Here is a 14,998-nt window from a genome sequence, read left to right as displayed (position 1 = left end):
GAATTAGCACTGCTGTGTCTAAGAGGATGTTAGCAAAACAAATTGAATATGTCGACACACAGGAAAACAAGTGCTGATGCTGGGGAACGCAGGTGGCCCTTTACACAAAGCTAGTCCTTCTCTGCTAAGTGCCACTTGTTGATACATGGAACCACAGGGATATGTATGAGACACTGCTGGTGTCACCACTTCATGCTGCTCACAAATTCTGTTCAGACAAGAATGAGGAAAAAACACAACAAACAGAGCAGCGTTTCACTCCTTTATAGCTTCCGCTTCCCAATAGGTTGGGGCAAATGGAAGAAAAAGTCAGAGTTTCTAGGAGTTCTGCATTGTTAAAACAAAGTAGGCACTGCTGTCCACAGAGGCACTCACTCCAGAGGAGTAGCTCTTCATCTTTTGTAACCTAGGAACAAGAAAAGCAGAGTTTAGAATGTATGACGGCTCTAGGCTGCAGCCCACAGGTGTTTATGTAGCACATGCCCTTTTCTTTTTTCTTTTTCTTTTCTTTCTTCTTTTTTTTTTTTTTTCAGAAAATTATTTAGCTGCTTTCACAGAAATCTGATGTTTGGTCAGACTGTCCTGACCTAATATCAGGATGCACTCCCCCGCAAGAGCTCACAGTGTACCTACTCCAGTGACTCTGAGGTGGAGGTGGATTGGATTGAGCTTCCTGTGTTCAGAAACAAAACTGCTGGAAAAATGAATTTAAGAAAATTATTGTTACTATAGCTAAATAGTGACAGCACAGTTTGAGTGCTGTGATGAAATTATGTTGTTCCAACAGTAGCACGATCACCAGATGAAAAAGCCCATATGGGCAGTCAGGCAAGTGAAAATGAGAACCAAAGAAGTGCATTGGTAGGGCTAAAGGAAGAAACCTGTGCTATAGGGTAAGAGCTTGTTCTGGAAGAGCTCTTATCACAGGAAAAGCCACAGAAAGTGGGCATCTGGCAACGACATCAGGCTTTCTGCTCTACTGTGGGCAGATGAACGTGCTATGGCTGCTGCTTCTGGCACAGATGTCAGGGGCATGCCCAGCTGAAATCACTGGTCTCACATCAGCAGGGTGGCACAGCTCTGTTCTGCCCTCTGTTTGTGGGCTGCGTAGTTGCTGCCATGCTGGCTTTCATCGAACAATGTGAGCAGCTGGTTTCATCTGCATCAGCCTCAGCCATTTCCATCTGTCCCTGCATCTCTGTGCAGTGCACCAGCAGTGCCAGACAGCTCTGCCAGTGCAATCAGTGGCCATATATATGTATATGTGCTAAGTAAGCAGACTGTGTTCTGGTTGCCTAAACCAGAAACTCATGCTGAAGGAGGGAAATGTGAGCCAAACAGCTGTGGATCAGAGCGAGCCAAAAAGCTCCCCTCCAGGAACAAAAACACAAAGCCACAAAACCACACTGGGGCAAAACCAACACTAAGTCATGAGTGAACAGGAAAGTGCAGCCTCAGCCTAGGAAGGACCAAAGGGAGAGCCTGTGCCTTGTACTGGCCTGCAGGGTCACAGATGCTCTGATAGCTCAGGCAGAAGAGACCAGAAGGAACAGACAACACTTTTGCAGCAAGGCTGGAGCCAAAATCTTCACCTCTGGTGTTGCCCTTCAGCCGTGCAGACTCAGATGTTCCTATGGTTTATACCATCCTGTTTAGCATCAGTTGCACAATCAGAAAGAAGAAATAAAATGTTCAAGCATGAAGCACCGACCGAGATCTGACAATCTTGATGGCAGCGCCTGATATGGTCGTGTGCATTGCCACCTATCTCCCAACATCTGCTGGGTGCACCATGCAGCCCTGGGCTGGTAGGACAGCCTGCACGCATCTGTATCTGCAGCATCTGCACCCAGTACACAGCAACCTGCAGCTGAGCAAGTTGGGAACACCACATAGGGCATCCTCCTGAGGGTGCTGAGGAATGTGCCCTGTGGGTGATGAGCAGAGAGGTGGGAGAGGAGTGAGATGCTACAAAAAAGCATCACTGTTTTGAGTTCAGTTGTTTGGCTCTGTTTTTCCTCCTTCCACAAAATCCTCCTTTCTAGATAAGTAATTTCAATTTGTGATGAAGGGGTTAGTATTGGGAAGAGAAGCAGGCTGGGAGTAATGGTTATTCAGATTTAAACTTCCATTGCCCCCAATTAAATGTCAGCTCAACAAATCACAGTCGAGTCTGAAACCACGAGCTAGCAGGTCAGGAGGAAATAATGTCTTCATTTTGTGATGCCCGCAGTATGTTAACGTTACTTTCTTTTCATTTGAAACAGAAGATAGCTAACATAATGCCCTGGTCTGGAGCCAATTAATAAATGAAAATGAAACAGATTGCACACAAGCTGCCAGGACATGTAAAGCCTCTATGTCACTGCAAGTTTGTTTTTCATATAAGCTATATTGGCACCTCAGCATTCCAGTAAGTGAAGACTCCTCATATGATCAATGTCAGTCACGAAGAGACACTTTACACAACATAACAGCATTAGCCAGTGTACAGGTATCTGGAGGCTTGCAGATCACAGCAAGCAATTGACTCTGCACAGCCCTTACTGAGGAGCTGGAAACTGCTATGGCTTCTACTGAGGTAATGGCTAGAAAGAACACAATCAGAACTTGCACAGGACCAGAGCACTTGGGGCTGCAGCACCTGAACTTCTAGCAATCTAGACTAAGTACAAGCAGAGATTTTATCATTCAGGCTCATCTGAAAGTACAGTGTATAAGTCTATACCTCTTTTAGCTTGCTACCAACCTGAAACAGAGCAAATGCTGCTGTGCACAAACCATTTACTCTGCCACAGGAGCAACAGCTCTATCTGGGAGAACAGCAGCATGACATGAGGGAAATAGAAGACAAATGGAAATCAAGGCAGGAATAATTAGATACATTCCCCCTCCCCAGTTGCCACTTTTGAAAATGTTTCCTCATTGTGCCATTTCCTCACTCGCTATGTGGGGAGAGGCCAGCAGATCTCAGAACTCAGGCACTCCCACTGGTGTGGATGGAACAGCAGGAGAAGCATCAGTTCCCATCCTCTATACAGCATCAGAAATAAAAGATGACAAGAAAATTTTAAGTTCTTGAGATCCCAGAAAATTTCCTGAAGTCATGAGCTTGGTCATAACCCAGCACAAGTATCAAAAGCAGTAAGCAACTTTCGGTGTTGGTGTGTACAGACAACAGGTACACAGCTGGTAAATGTTCCAGGAACAGAGAGAAGAAAACACTATAACACAATTTTATCCTTTAAAGCAAACCATTAGTGAAATGGTTTCAGAGTACAAAAAGAAAGAAACCAAAGGCAGGGAAACAACCAACAGATCCACACAGGTTTCAAGCAACAGATGTGCAAGAAACATGGATGCACATTGAGCATTACTGGTTGTAAGTCGTGGAAGAATCAGGGTTTTAAAGACACTTAAAACTGCTCCATGTCTCTCCTGCTTGATTTGTCCCCCCTCCACCCTCCTACACTCTACGGTGAGCACCCATGCAGCTGCTCTGTCCTGCTGGTGAGAGCTGAGAAACCAGGAGATGTTGCAGGAGAGGAGTGTTGGCCCTCCAGCCTGCACCAAGGAGGCTGGTCCCTGCTGGAACACTGTCACTGGTGCTGCATCAGGCCATCACCCTTCCAGAACATCTCATTTTCCTCCTCTTGCATCCTTTGCCCAACAGAGATGGAGGGGAAAAAACTGTGACGTGAAAAAAGCAGCTCATCTCAGGGAAGAGAAGATGTGTCAGGGATGCAGGTAGAAAAGAGACAGATCTGCACAGTGGCTGGATGCCAGATCTGCTCTCTGCTTGTGCTGTCCATCCCCTGAGGCTCAGCCTAACAAAGCATCTGGGAATTGCTTCTGTAGATTGAATGTAATTGGCACAGTTACGGGAAGTTACTATTTTGGAAAATGAGCATGTTGTTTGCATACACTTAATCATGGGAACCTACAAAATAAAGAAGTAGAGTCTTGTTCATTTAATCGTACAATCAGAGTTTCCAAGCATTCTTCATCATGACGATAAAATAGACATCGGTGTCTATTGAGGCGCTGACTCCTGCATAGTAGTTCATGAATTCTTCTGTTGTAACCTGGGACAGAAGAATTTAAAATAGAAAAATAAACACGTATTTTTTTCAAAGTAGAGTAAGTTAAAACCAAATACAGGGAAAAAATCTTAAACAAAACCCAGTACCTGCCATTTTGCATTGTTTGTAGTGAAAGGAACCCAGCAGGAGGAATTAAGACAGTGAAAATTTGTAGAGTTCATTTCTCTATCAGAAATAAGAGCTCCTTCAAGAACACTTGGATGCAGATTAAATGTGCACAGTTAAATTAATCTCATCAGGAACTAAAGTTAAAATCAGTGCTGCCCATGAAGACAAATGTTTTAATCTGATTTTTTTCCAAGAATGCTATCACCTTGTCCTTTATCATTAATAAAGTAGATTGGGTTTCTGGTGCAACCCAGAAACAGATAGGAGCTTTACACTCCTTCAGCAGAGAGAACATTGGTGCTCCACAGTCTCACTTAAAAAAACAAAAATATTTTCAAATACTGAAGAGATTTTAATGTATTTAATGGGTGTTTGGAGGATGAAAATGCTACATATCTCTTGTGATATCGTAACTCTTAGCCTTGAGGCATTTCAGCTGAAAGCCTTTTAGGTGTCCTCAGTTCATAGAGGGGCCATTAGTGACCTCCAATTCTGGCACAGGAAGCTGACAGACAGTTCTCAGAAGAAACTGCAATCTGATGAGCTACCTACCATCAGGATTGTTGAACAAGACGTGAGCTATCAGAGTAACTTTTCTTTAAGGTCAAACACTATGGTATTTTTGAGAAACGAGGCATTGGTGAAGCCTATTGGAAGCACTCAGTTTATCAAGGATCAATCTGAGACCACATCTTGTTCCATGTATTCACTTATGACCTTGGCGCAAAAAGTGGGAATATTTTGCTGGGGTTTGCTGTGTATCACCAGGGCTGCAGGGAAGGGACAATTCACACAGTGGTATTTCTGAGAGTGCCAAAGGAGAAAAAGGTTTGAAATTTAGCTCTACCAAGTGAAAAGTGTTTCCCAAGGGAAATAAAAGCAATCACCTCTCAACCAGCTGAGAACCTGCCTATTGGAAGCCTGCCTATTTGTGTGTTTGCAGCCTGATGGCCAGCAGCACTCTGGGCTGCATCAATAGAGGAGTGGCAGCAAGGAGACAGAGGGGATTGTTCCCTTCTGCTCTGCCCCTGTGAGGCCCCATCTGTAGTACTGCATCCAGGACTGGGGCTCTGAGCAAGAGAAAAAGGTGGAGCTGTTGGAGCATGTCCAGAAGAGGCAACAAAGATGATCACAGGGCTAGAGTACCTCCGCTATGAAGACAGGCTTAGTTTGGAGAAGAGAATGTTCCAGGAAGACCTGACTGTACTTTCAGTACTTAACAGAAAGTTATAAACTGGAAGGGAGCTATTTTCACATGGTCTAATAGTGACAGGACAAGGAGGAATGGCTTTAAACTAAAAGAGAGGAGATGTAGATGTGATAAAAGGAAGAAATTCTTTACTCAAGTGGTGGTGAGGCACTGGCACAGGCTGCCCAGAGAAGCTTCCCTTTCACCAACACCCTGTGGATAAATCTGTCACTATTACAGGCTGACTTTCAAGTAAAGCATTATAGCATTTACAGGTGCTAGAGAAGCGCTAACTGCAAAGTATTTCACCTATTAGGATACCTGCTTTTGAGCTGGATCTTGTTTTTTTTTCCCCTAAAAAGTAAAAGTTCCTCCAATTTCTGTGGATTCTGAAAATTAGCAATTGAGTGGGATAGTTTGAAGAAATAATACATGAAAATAGGTCCATAAAAGCTACAAGCTCATAAATGTAATCATACACCCATCTTTTCACTTTCTGCCAAACCCTTTTCCTCTCAATGACTCAGCAAGATGCACTAACAGTTCTGCTTAGAGGTTACATTTTACTGTACTCCATGTATGTGACACAAATGAATGTTTGGTAGTGGCCATAGATCCAAATGGTACTAAGTACGTTTAATAATTTAACTCAAATTGTGAGTCAGCTGGTGATTTCATGGCCTTGTATCAGGTGTTTCACTTACCTTCCCATCTTTGTCATAAGGTGAATCAAAATTATCCAGAAAGGCCCTAAAAACTTGATCTTCTGTCCAGTCTCCGTTTTGGTATTTGGGATGGTGCTTTGCATTATACACCCCCCGTAAGTCTTCAATTGTGATGACACCATCTCCAGTTTTATCTAACTTCCTAAATGCCTGCATGATGATCTCTTTTCTGGCATTTGACATTGGAGGCTGTAAAAAAAACAACAGATTAATATTCTGTAGTAAAAATATGGGAACAAAAAATTGTTCAAGGCCCATGGGATAACAAGATGCTGACAAATTACGTTGCCCATGGCATAGGAAGAGCAATATATATAATCAAAAAAGTGATTTGATAGAGTTTAATTACTATCTATCGGTAGGATAGTCAATGGAAGAAAAGAGAAAATGCTTTCTAGAATATTTCTACCAAGTTCAAATACTTATATCATCAGTAAGCACTAATTATTTTCTTTCTTATTTTTGAGACTTCAGCAGAGTAGAGGCTCCAACCAGAAACAGTCTCACTGTGGCCCCAGAAGTCTTGCTGATATTATGAGGAGGAGATACAGTATAAGATGATGCTTAGGTAAGTGAGGTTAACAGGTTAAAATACATATGTATTCAGACTACAGTATAGGAACTGATGTACCCAAATCAAGACAGCAATTCATAATGATCTATCGTAACCATTTATTTATTAGGAGGCTTAGGCTTTGCCAATAAATTGCAATTATGTGTAAGGCTCTGCCAACCACAGATGGGTTATTTGTGGTGATTTTCTTTTTCACATATTTAGATGAAAATGGAATGTTTTAACATCTCAAGAGTTACAAACACATACAGTACATCTATAGATTTTGCTAATTACTCATTAGTCATTAACTATAGTGCTGTGATTTGCTAGTTCTAATCAAGTTTAGCTAATGAGAAATCAGGACAAATTTAATGCAGTAATGACATAAATTCTCAGACTCACTCTCAGTGTAACAAGAAATTCATCAAAATCAATTGTTCCACTGCCATCTTTATCAAATATCTGGAAAATCTCTTGTGCTTCTTCCTTGTCTATCATCATAGCATAATCATTTAATCCTTTCACAAATTCTTTGAAATCAAGGGTCCTGCTGTTGTCGTCATCCATAATCTGAAATACTCTGTGAAAAACATGCAAATTGAGGAGAACAGAAAAAAAAATTTAGAGGACACTGCAAAGGTTTATTACTGAGCTGGAGAAAGAGTCTTACGTGTTGCTGAAGTTTCAGCTGGTCATGTGTGGTCCCACTTGTGGCTAAGTGGGACAAGGAGGGGGTTTCAGGGCATGGCCCAGTTCCCCCTCCCTAGGCTGGGTTGTCTACAGAAGGGTCTAGGTGCCCCCCATAAGCTAGGCACTTGACAGACCATTAAACAAGGGCAGTCACGGCCCAAGGAATGCAAGAACATTTCACATTCCACTTGTATCTATGTCAGGCATTATGGATTTTGGGAAAGCACTTTCCTGTAAGGGATTCAGGATCCACTGTGCTTCAACAGGTGAGCAAGTCAGCCCTGTCTCCCAAAGCAGGGCTCTGTGGGTTATGGCATTTGCATCTGAAGTGGCAAACGTGGGTTCTAGATCCTGCTCAGCCTGCTGCTGGCCAAAGAAGAGGGTTTGTCCCAAATGGTGAAGGAGTACTTATTGCAAAAGCAAGGAATTCAAATCTTGAGTGGGTGAAGAGTTTGAGGACCAAAGTTGGTCCTTAGAATTTGGGCACAGACAGAAAAAGAGCAAGATGAATGGAATGAAAATCCCTAATTTCTTCTCCTGATCTAGTCCAGAGTGTCTTGGTGATTCACTTCTCACATGAAACAAGAGATCAGAGTGGAGTGCTGTGCTTTCCAGGTGCAAACAACTGCATAAGGCATGCAAATCACAGCTGTACTGCATGGGAGCAGTGAAGATTTCTACTGTACAACTCAGCAGGGCCAGAATTTCAACAAAGGTATGAGATTTTGTATCTTTAAATATAGAAATAGAGGATAATTCAGGTTGAACAATGAAAGCGTCTCATGGAGCTTTACACTGAAAGCAGTGTTAAATTCAAAACTAAGCCAGGTTTCTCAGTGCTTTGTCCAGTTTCGGAATACTCCAAAGATGGAAGTTCTGCAGTATCCTCTAATGCTTAACCATGCTTATGGTGAAACAGCTTTTCCACATATTCATCTGGAATTTCCTTCGTATCAGTTTGGCTGTTGACTCTCACCTCATCTCTGGATACTCAATGAAGAGCCTCTCTCTTTTTTCCTATAACCACCGTTTTGCTACTTATGGCTGGGGTCTCCTGCAGCTAATACTATTAGGTTTAACAAAGAAATTGACTTATTTGACTCACTTGCCAAGTCCTTTGATGCCTGCAGACCCTCTTGCTAAGCACTTCAGTCGAAGTCTTTCTACCGGATCAGTGGTTTTGGACAGACTCTTTTTGGCCTGGATTGCCATCTCTCGGTCATGCCTTGCTGTGCCTGGCATCTGAAAGATAAAGGCTCTCAAATAAACTGGATTCTACACATTCTACACATTGTATTTAAGCCAGTCTTAATATTTAGAGCATCCCAAATCCCTCATTTGTAAGGTGCTGGCAGCACTTTCATGAGGACTCCTTTCCACCCCCTATTTCCCTTCCATAAAATCCTTTACTAAGAAAAGGAAATTATTGGAGGAACTACTCATTATCTTTTCACTAGTGAAAATGATCGCTTTGACCTGTGCTTCATGGGCTAGCAAATGTGAAAGGAGAGCTCAGACAACCACACTGCAACTGTAACCCAGATACAAATGGGAAAGCGTGGGTAAAAGTTGGCTTGGCCTACAGTTTGTGAGCTTGCTGAAAGCTGCTGGGCACAGCAAGGCGAGCACTGCTGGCACTGCACCTCCTGCATCCCACTGGGCCTCTTCAGTCTTGTGGTCTGGCAGTCAGTGTTCTCAACCCAAACTGTTCTGGATGAGGACTGTCTTCTTGTCTGTATGTTGTTCTCTGCGCTGATTCTGGGGAGAGGATCTGAAGCCCATGTGGGCAATGAAAACATATGTGAGCTCACATCCCTATCCTCATACACAGCATCCACTCCTTATACACAGCAATGGCTACAATGGCTTTCTCTGGTGTGTGTGTTGATTTCAGACCTCACCAGCTCAACTTAAAAAAACCCAACCAAACAAAAAACAACAATTAGAGAAAACATTTTTAATCCCCAAAATGGTTTTCACTTCTAGCATAATGGAGAAATTCAATGTGAAAGAAAAGAGATTGTTATCAGCTTTTGCTTCATCCAGAAAGAGCAAAGTTCTCCCAGGAGCTCATTAATGAGTGACCAGGAAGGCCTTCCAGCTACATGAAGTCAGAAGTCAAAAATGTTTTCTGCAGACAATGACCTGTCCATAATAGACGTTTCTAGCCAGCAAGAATAAAAAATACAGTGAGTTTACATAAATACTGCACAAACCATATTTTCCTTCAGTGTCTATATACTACATCACATGTATATTGTATCCATACATATATCCATTTATAGTGTGCAAAACTATTTATAGTGTGAGGATGGTTGGACCCTGGAACAGGCTACCCAAGACAGCAGTCATGGCACTGAGTTGTCAGTCAGAGTTCAAGAAGAGTCTGATTTTTGGGTAGTCTCATATGGAGTAAGGAGTTGGACTCAATGAGCCTTTTGTGTCTCTTCCAACTGAAGATGTTCTATGATTCTTAAACATGTGCAGTTTTCCTGTGCCACACAGCAGCATGTTTTTGAGAATCCTCTCTCTGCATTCAGTAAACACAGAAAAGCTGAAATATAAATATGTAAATATAATCCATATATAAAATATGTATATATGTGTATATGTATATGTGTATATATGTATATATGTAAATATGTATGTATGTATGTATGTATGTATATATATTGTTCTCAGTTATTGGGTTTGGATTTTGCGTGGTCCTGTGTGGAGCCAAGGTTTGGACTTGATTCTTGTGGGTCGCTTCCAACTCAATGAAATTATATATATAAATATGAAGATGTAAACATGAGCCTGGTCCATAGTAGCATGTCTGCCACTTCCTTATTTCTGTTGGCAGCTGCTTTAATGCTAAAGATAAACCTTTCTAAGATCTGTTGAAAGATCGTTTTAAGAAATACTGTAAGAAAAGAGCTCCTGAATCATGGCATGGATGGAACATTCAGAGCAATTCACATGCTCTCTCCTCTGCTTTCATTTTGCTTTCCATATACACTGCTTCTTCCAAGAAATCCTCTCTTTGCAGCCTGTCCTGTGAAATGAAGAGCGAGTGCAGTATGTGATCATGTCTGTGCTAGACACAAGTGACAAAATCTACGTTATTCAGCAGGAGCAGGATCTGACCGCTGTCTCTGAGAGGACAAGAATTACAGAGCCTACACACAATTAAGCACTGCAGTGCAAAGCCGGAGGTGCAGGCTGGGTTTTGTCCCTTCTTTGCAACAGCGTCACATTATTGTTGGAGATGGAGATAGAATAAAACACTTAACTGCAATAAGAGATCAAAACAGCACAACTCCAGAGGGATTTGTCACCAGCGACACTGCTCTCTAGGGGCTGATGGCTTTTCCCGATCTATTGTCCTCTGTTTCTTTTTTGTTTACAAACTCCAAGCAGCAATTCCTGCAGGTTGATTTTAACCTCTCTCTACCTATGCACTGAACAAGAACCGACATACATATATATAGCACAGCGTGTGCCAGGGGCACACTACTGGGCATCTACAAAATAACCACTGCAAAAACAATTGTTTTCATTAACTAAGGCCCTCTTTTGGATCTAACATGAAATAATTACACAGAGAGTCAGGATTTATTGACTGTAACAATTCACCATGTACCTTTCAAATGTGTTATGCATTAATAATCACAAATAAAACAAGAAAAGATCTTAACTGCAATTTTATATATTTATAATTCCTATACTCTCTGAGATCATCAGACATATCATCAGACATATCATGTGAAATGAAAAAGAGTCTGGTTAACTTAATTAAATGCTGGGCAGCCCTGTTTTGCCACAGCTTGGCTACAGGCAGTCACAGCACTGAGCATTGTTTGTTTCCACGGGCAGTGTTGTGTTGTGCATGCTGAACTACAGTGACTGCATTTCGTAACAGAAAAGAAACCTGAAATATTGGGTTCAGAAAACCTCAGGTTGTTCAGCACCCAGATGCCCTTACATCCCTTTTTGCACCTGTAGCTTACATCTGGAAAGAGCCAGATGTAACCAAAATGACATTATGGCTCTATGCCACTCATTTATACATCATCCTTCAGCTAAGCCTAAGAGCTTTCTTGGAAAATTCAAGCCTTTTTTTCCCCAAGAAACACCAAGGCATGGCAGATACAAAGATCTCTGAATTTCTATCATTCTGAAAGTGCCTGTCTTGGACAAAATCTCAAGTCACACACCACACTTGAGAAAAGATATCAGAGTTTGGTGATCAACTTAAGCAGCTTAAACTAATTGCATGCATTCGGGATTTTTTCTAACAATTTCATTACATTATTACAAACATGAAAATTGCACAACTATTTGGTGACTACCCAAACGTAAAAAATTGGTTTCCCAACCCCACCAACCACTCTGTAACAGGGTTTAACCTCCCCTCTGCCTCTGCCCGATCCCAGAAGCACCCAGCTCCCTTTCTGGCAAGTGTGGCACTGCTATTCTATGCACACATATGTATATCTACATATATGTAAAATAAATATATGATGTATATATTTGACATATATAGATCTGTATGTAAAATAAGCTGCTCTTGGCTGAGACCCAAGCTCTGCAGATCAGAGAAACTCATAATGAGCCAGCAAACAGAACAGAAAACCTTTTACCTGCAATGCTATCCTGCACGTGGGCTACCACTTGGGTTTCGGGGCTGTGAATGCAAGGAGTCCTGGCTGCTCCCAGGCTCTCACCCAACAAGCAGAGGGCACGCAGGACCAGGCTCACGCTAACGCTTCCTCATCCATCTCATTTTACTTGTTTACACAGCCAGTTGCCCCCCCCCCTCCTTCTCCCCTCCCCCCTTTTTGGGAGGCCTAGAGTTTACCAGCCAGTCTCCAGGGTGATACTGTGCTGCAGCAGGCCCAACCTGCAATGACACTACTTCCCCAGACAATTGCTGGCACCCCTTTACTTAACCTGATTTTAAATGGAAACCTCCATCCTCCTCCCTGCCCAGTAGTGCTGAGCAGGGGCTATCCAAAGGCTACAGGGTTGCTTAGAGCACCTTTCCATTGAGGAAAGGCTGAGGCAGCTTGGCTTGCTCAGCCTAGAGAAAGGAAGGCTCTGGGAGGCAGCTTATAAACGAGACAATGACATTTACCTGCTTTGATAGTGATAGGACAAAGGGGGAAGCTAAAATAGGGAAGATTTAGGTTCGATATCAGAAGGAAAGTTGTTACTTGCAACCATGGGTGGGATTTGGGCTGGGCATGCTCGTGCTCCTTCCCTCCAAGAAGCACAGGATATATGCTAAGGGTGCTGTGGAGATGGTGGTGTTCTGGTGACATTTCTCTGCTCCACAGCTGATAGGGCTAAGAGGCTCACCGGTTCAGTCTTCCACTCAATGTATAATAGGAGAAAGTGATTAATAATCTGGAAGTTGTGTTTCAATATAAAGAAATTTCTGCTGTATTTTTTTTCTTGCTGGTTAATTGCCATTTTGGAAGACCAGACAGTGGCAAGAGCTGTTGGGGAGACTACGCTCATCTGCAGGAAGAAGCAAATTTTAAAAGGTTAAACACCCATCTAATGAGGGACAATTTATCTCCATCTTGACACCACTATTAACAATCCCGCCTGCAAAAGGTCACCAGCATTATCAGCGACAAACTGTGGCACCTGCAGAAAGAGCTAGTGTCTTGATAGACTCCTTAGGAGTGACAAAGCCTGTGTGTTCCCTCCTGGTATTCCCTGAGTTCAAGGCTGGGGCCTCAGGTGAGGGTAGCTGAGCAGTGCATGAGAAATGGGGAGAGAGCCCTGTGCTGCCCACAGACCAGAGCGAGTAAGAGCAGGAAATTATTTTAGGCCACTACTAGAGTAATAACATTTGCATCCTGGCAGGCTGCTTATCTTTCATCGACAGGTACTTCCTGGTACTGAACTGCAGCTTGTGCAGGGCTTCGTGTGCTCTTTATATCTCCCATCCGGCAACTGGCAGTACATCAGTGCACAACCAGGAAACAATGCATGTTTAATCAGTCACCGATTCGAAAACCATAACTCCTGGCAACATGTCAGCACAACCTGCCCGCACTGCAGGCGAAGCAGGGGCTGGGGATGGAATTTTGTTCTCCTAGCAACAGCCTGATCTTTTCAAGGCAGAATCCTTACAGGGGCAAGCAGTTCTCTGCGTGCAAAATTTGCAGTGTTCTGGGATGCCTGTGTATTAGCACAGCAAGGCAGGCTGTGGGGCAAGTTGACACACGGATACCTGGTTGTTTCTACTTGAAGCAATTTATGTGCCTGAGCACACGTTTGCAGGTGTTCAGCCTACCTTTAGCACACCTCTCTGAAAATGGGCTATTCTGTTTAATGAGTTAGGAATCTGTATCTGAATAATTATTAATTTGCTTTCAGATGTCTCAAATAGCATCAGGCTGGGATTAGGTTTTTATGCTAATATCTGCTTACTGAAAGCAAAGCTGTAAGCAGAGCACAGATGATTCAGAGTTTATCAGAAAGGAGATAAAGTTTTCACCAAAACTCTGGAATTGTTCCACCTCTGAACACTTAACCATTTGTTTTTTGTTCATGCTCAGCAGTCTGCTCAGTTCGTTCTGCCCTGTTTCTGGTTGAGAATGTGATTGAATTCAGTAATCTAGGAGATCTAATGTATTTGACAAAGAAGGCAGATCTTGCTGATGTTCAGTTTCAAAAAAATTCAAACTTCTTGTTGAATTTCAGGTGGATGGAAGACATAAGAAATGCACAATGTCTCAAAGAAAAAATCCTGCATATTTTGCCATCGTTTTCCTGCAGTAGTGTTGTTTCTTAGTGTGAGTGCGCTGTACTGATCTGTGAATATTGGTGCCAAGAAGTTCTCCAGCAGTAAGAAGTGAGAGTATGAGGTACAAACACAAGTGTGTCCATTTGCATGTAGCAGAGTCAGCACAGGGCTTAATTTTCGTGACAAGCTAGAAAAAAAAAATAATCATGAAGTATCAGAATACTGTACACCAAAGATGACTATTTATGTGGTATAGACTTTGGGGATTTTTCCTGCCATTAAAACTCAGAAAGTTTCACACACACAAAAAAAGAAACCCTTATAGTAGATGATATTGCCAAGGAAAAAGTATTCCCATTTAGAGGCAAACTATAAACATACTGAATTGAATTCCCAACTTATAAAATATTTTTACGTACTGAAATTCTGTGTCCATGTTGGCAGCCACTCAGCTCTGAAAGCTGTGCTCATGATTGCTCTCTGGAGCTGAGGCTGTTGTGTGCTGTGATGCTCAACTCCCACGTGTGCCTGGTGCACTACTGGCTGCCTGCATGCTCTCCCAAGGAACACATCCACAGCATTTCTCACCCTTCCTGTGTCTTACCCCACCCCTACATCTCACTCTGGAGAAGCACAAGCAGATGATATAGTTTGCTGTTAAAGGCATGAATTGCTTGACATCTTTCCTAAGGTGATTTACAGAAAAGACAGTTGTTACGAAATCTTGTATTCTTTCTACTAATAATCTTTTCTCATCTGGAGAATACAAATTTGGGGTATTTCAGCTGTTTGAGAAGCTCAGCTACTAATGTTTACCAAAAATAAATTACTGTTAGCCCAAAACACAAACAATGAACATTTAAATTTCAAAGCAGGAAGCCA

The 14,998-nt window shown here is 42.4% G+C and overlaps 1 protein-coding gene across 4 annotated transcripts; it reads right to left on the bottom strand.

The window, feature by feature from the left end:
• Positions 1–256: 256 nt before the first annotated feature.
• CAPSL (calcyphosine like) lies at positions 257–13,451 on the bottom strand. 4 transcript variants are annotated; one of them, XM_090131381.1, is made up of 7 exons: positions 13,272–13,451; positions 9,015–9,142; positions 8,477–8,613; positions 7,084–7,261; positions 6,105–6,314; positions 3,945–4,085; positions 257–406 (listed from the first exon to the last, which is right to left on the bottom strand). In XM_090131381.1, exons 1-6 carry the CDS (start codon positions 13,330–13,332, stop codon positions 3,984–3,986), a joined length of 816 nt encoding a protein of 271 aa, XP_089987507.1. In that variant the 5' UTR covers positions 13,333–13,451; the 3' UTR covers positions 257–406; positions 3,945–3,983. The 4 variants fall into 4 exon arrangements, with proteins under 4 accessions (XP_089987507.1, XP_031464271.1, XP_089987508.1 ...); XM_031608411.2 differs by lacking the exon at positions 9,015–9,142; XM_090131382.1 differs by lacking the exon at positions 9,015–9,142 and having other exon boundaries at positions 13,215–13,304.
• Positions 13,452–14,998: the final 1,547 nt, after the last annotated feature.

Source organism: Phasianus colchicus, chromosome Z (assembly GCF_987193195.1).
Source record: "Phasianus colchicus chromosome Z, bPhaCol1.hap1.1, whole genome shotgun sequence".
Classification (NCBI taxonomy): Eukaryota; Metazoa; Chordata; class Aves; order Galliformes; family Phasianidae; genus Phasianus; species Phasianus colchicus.
The sequence above is the reverse complement of the archived record's forward strand: the minus strand, read 5'-3'. Positions and strand labels throughout refer to the sequence as shown.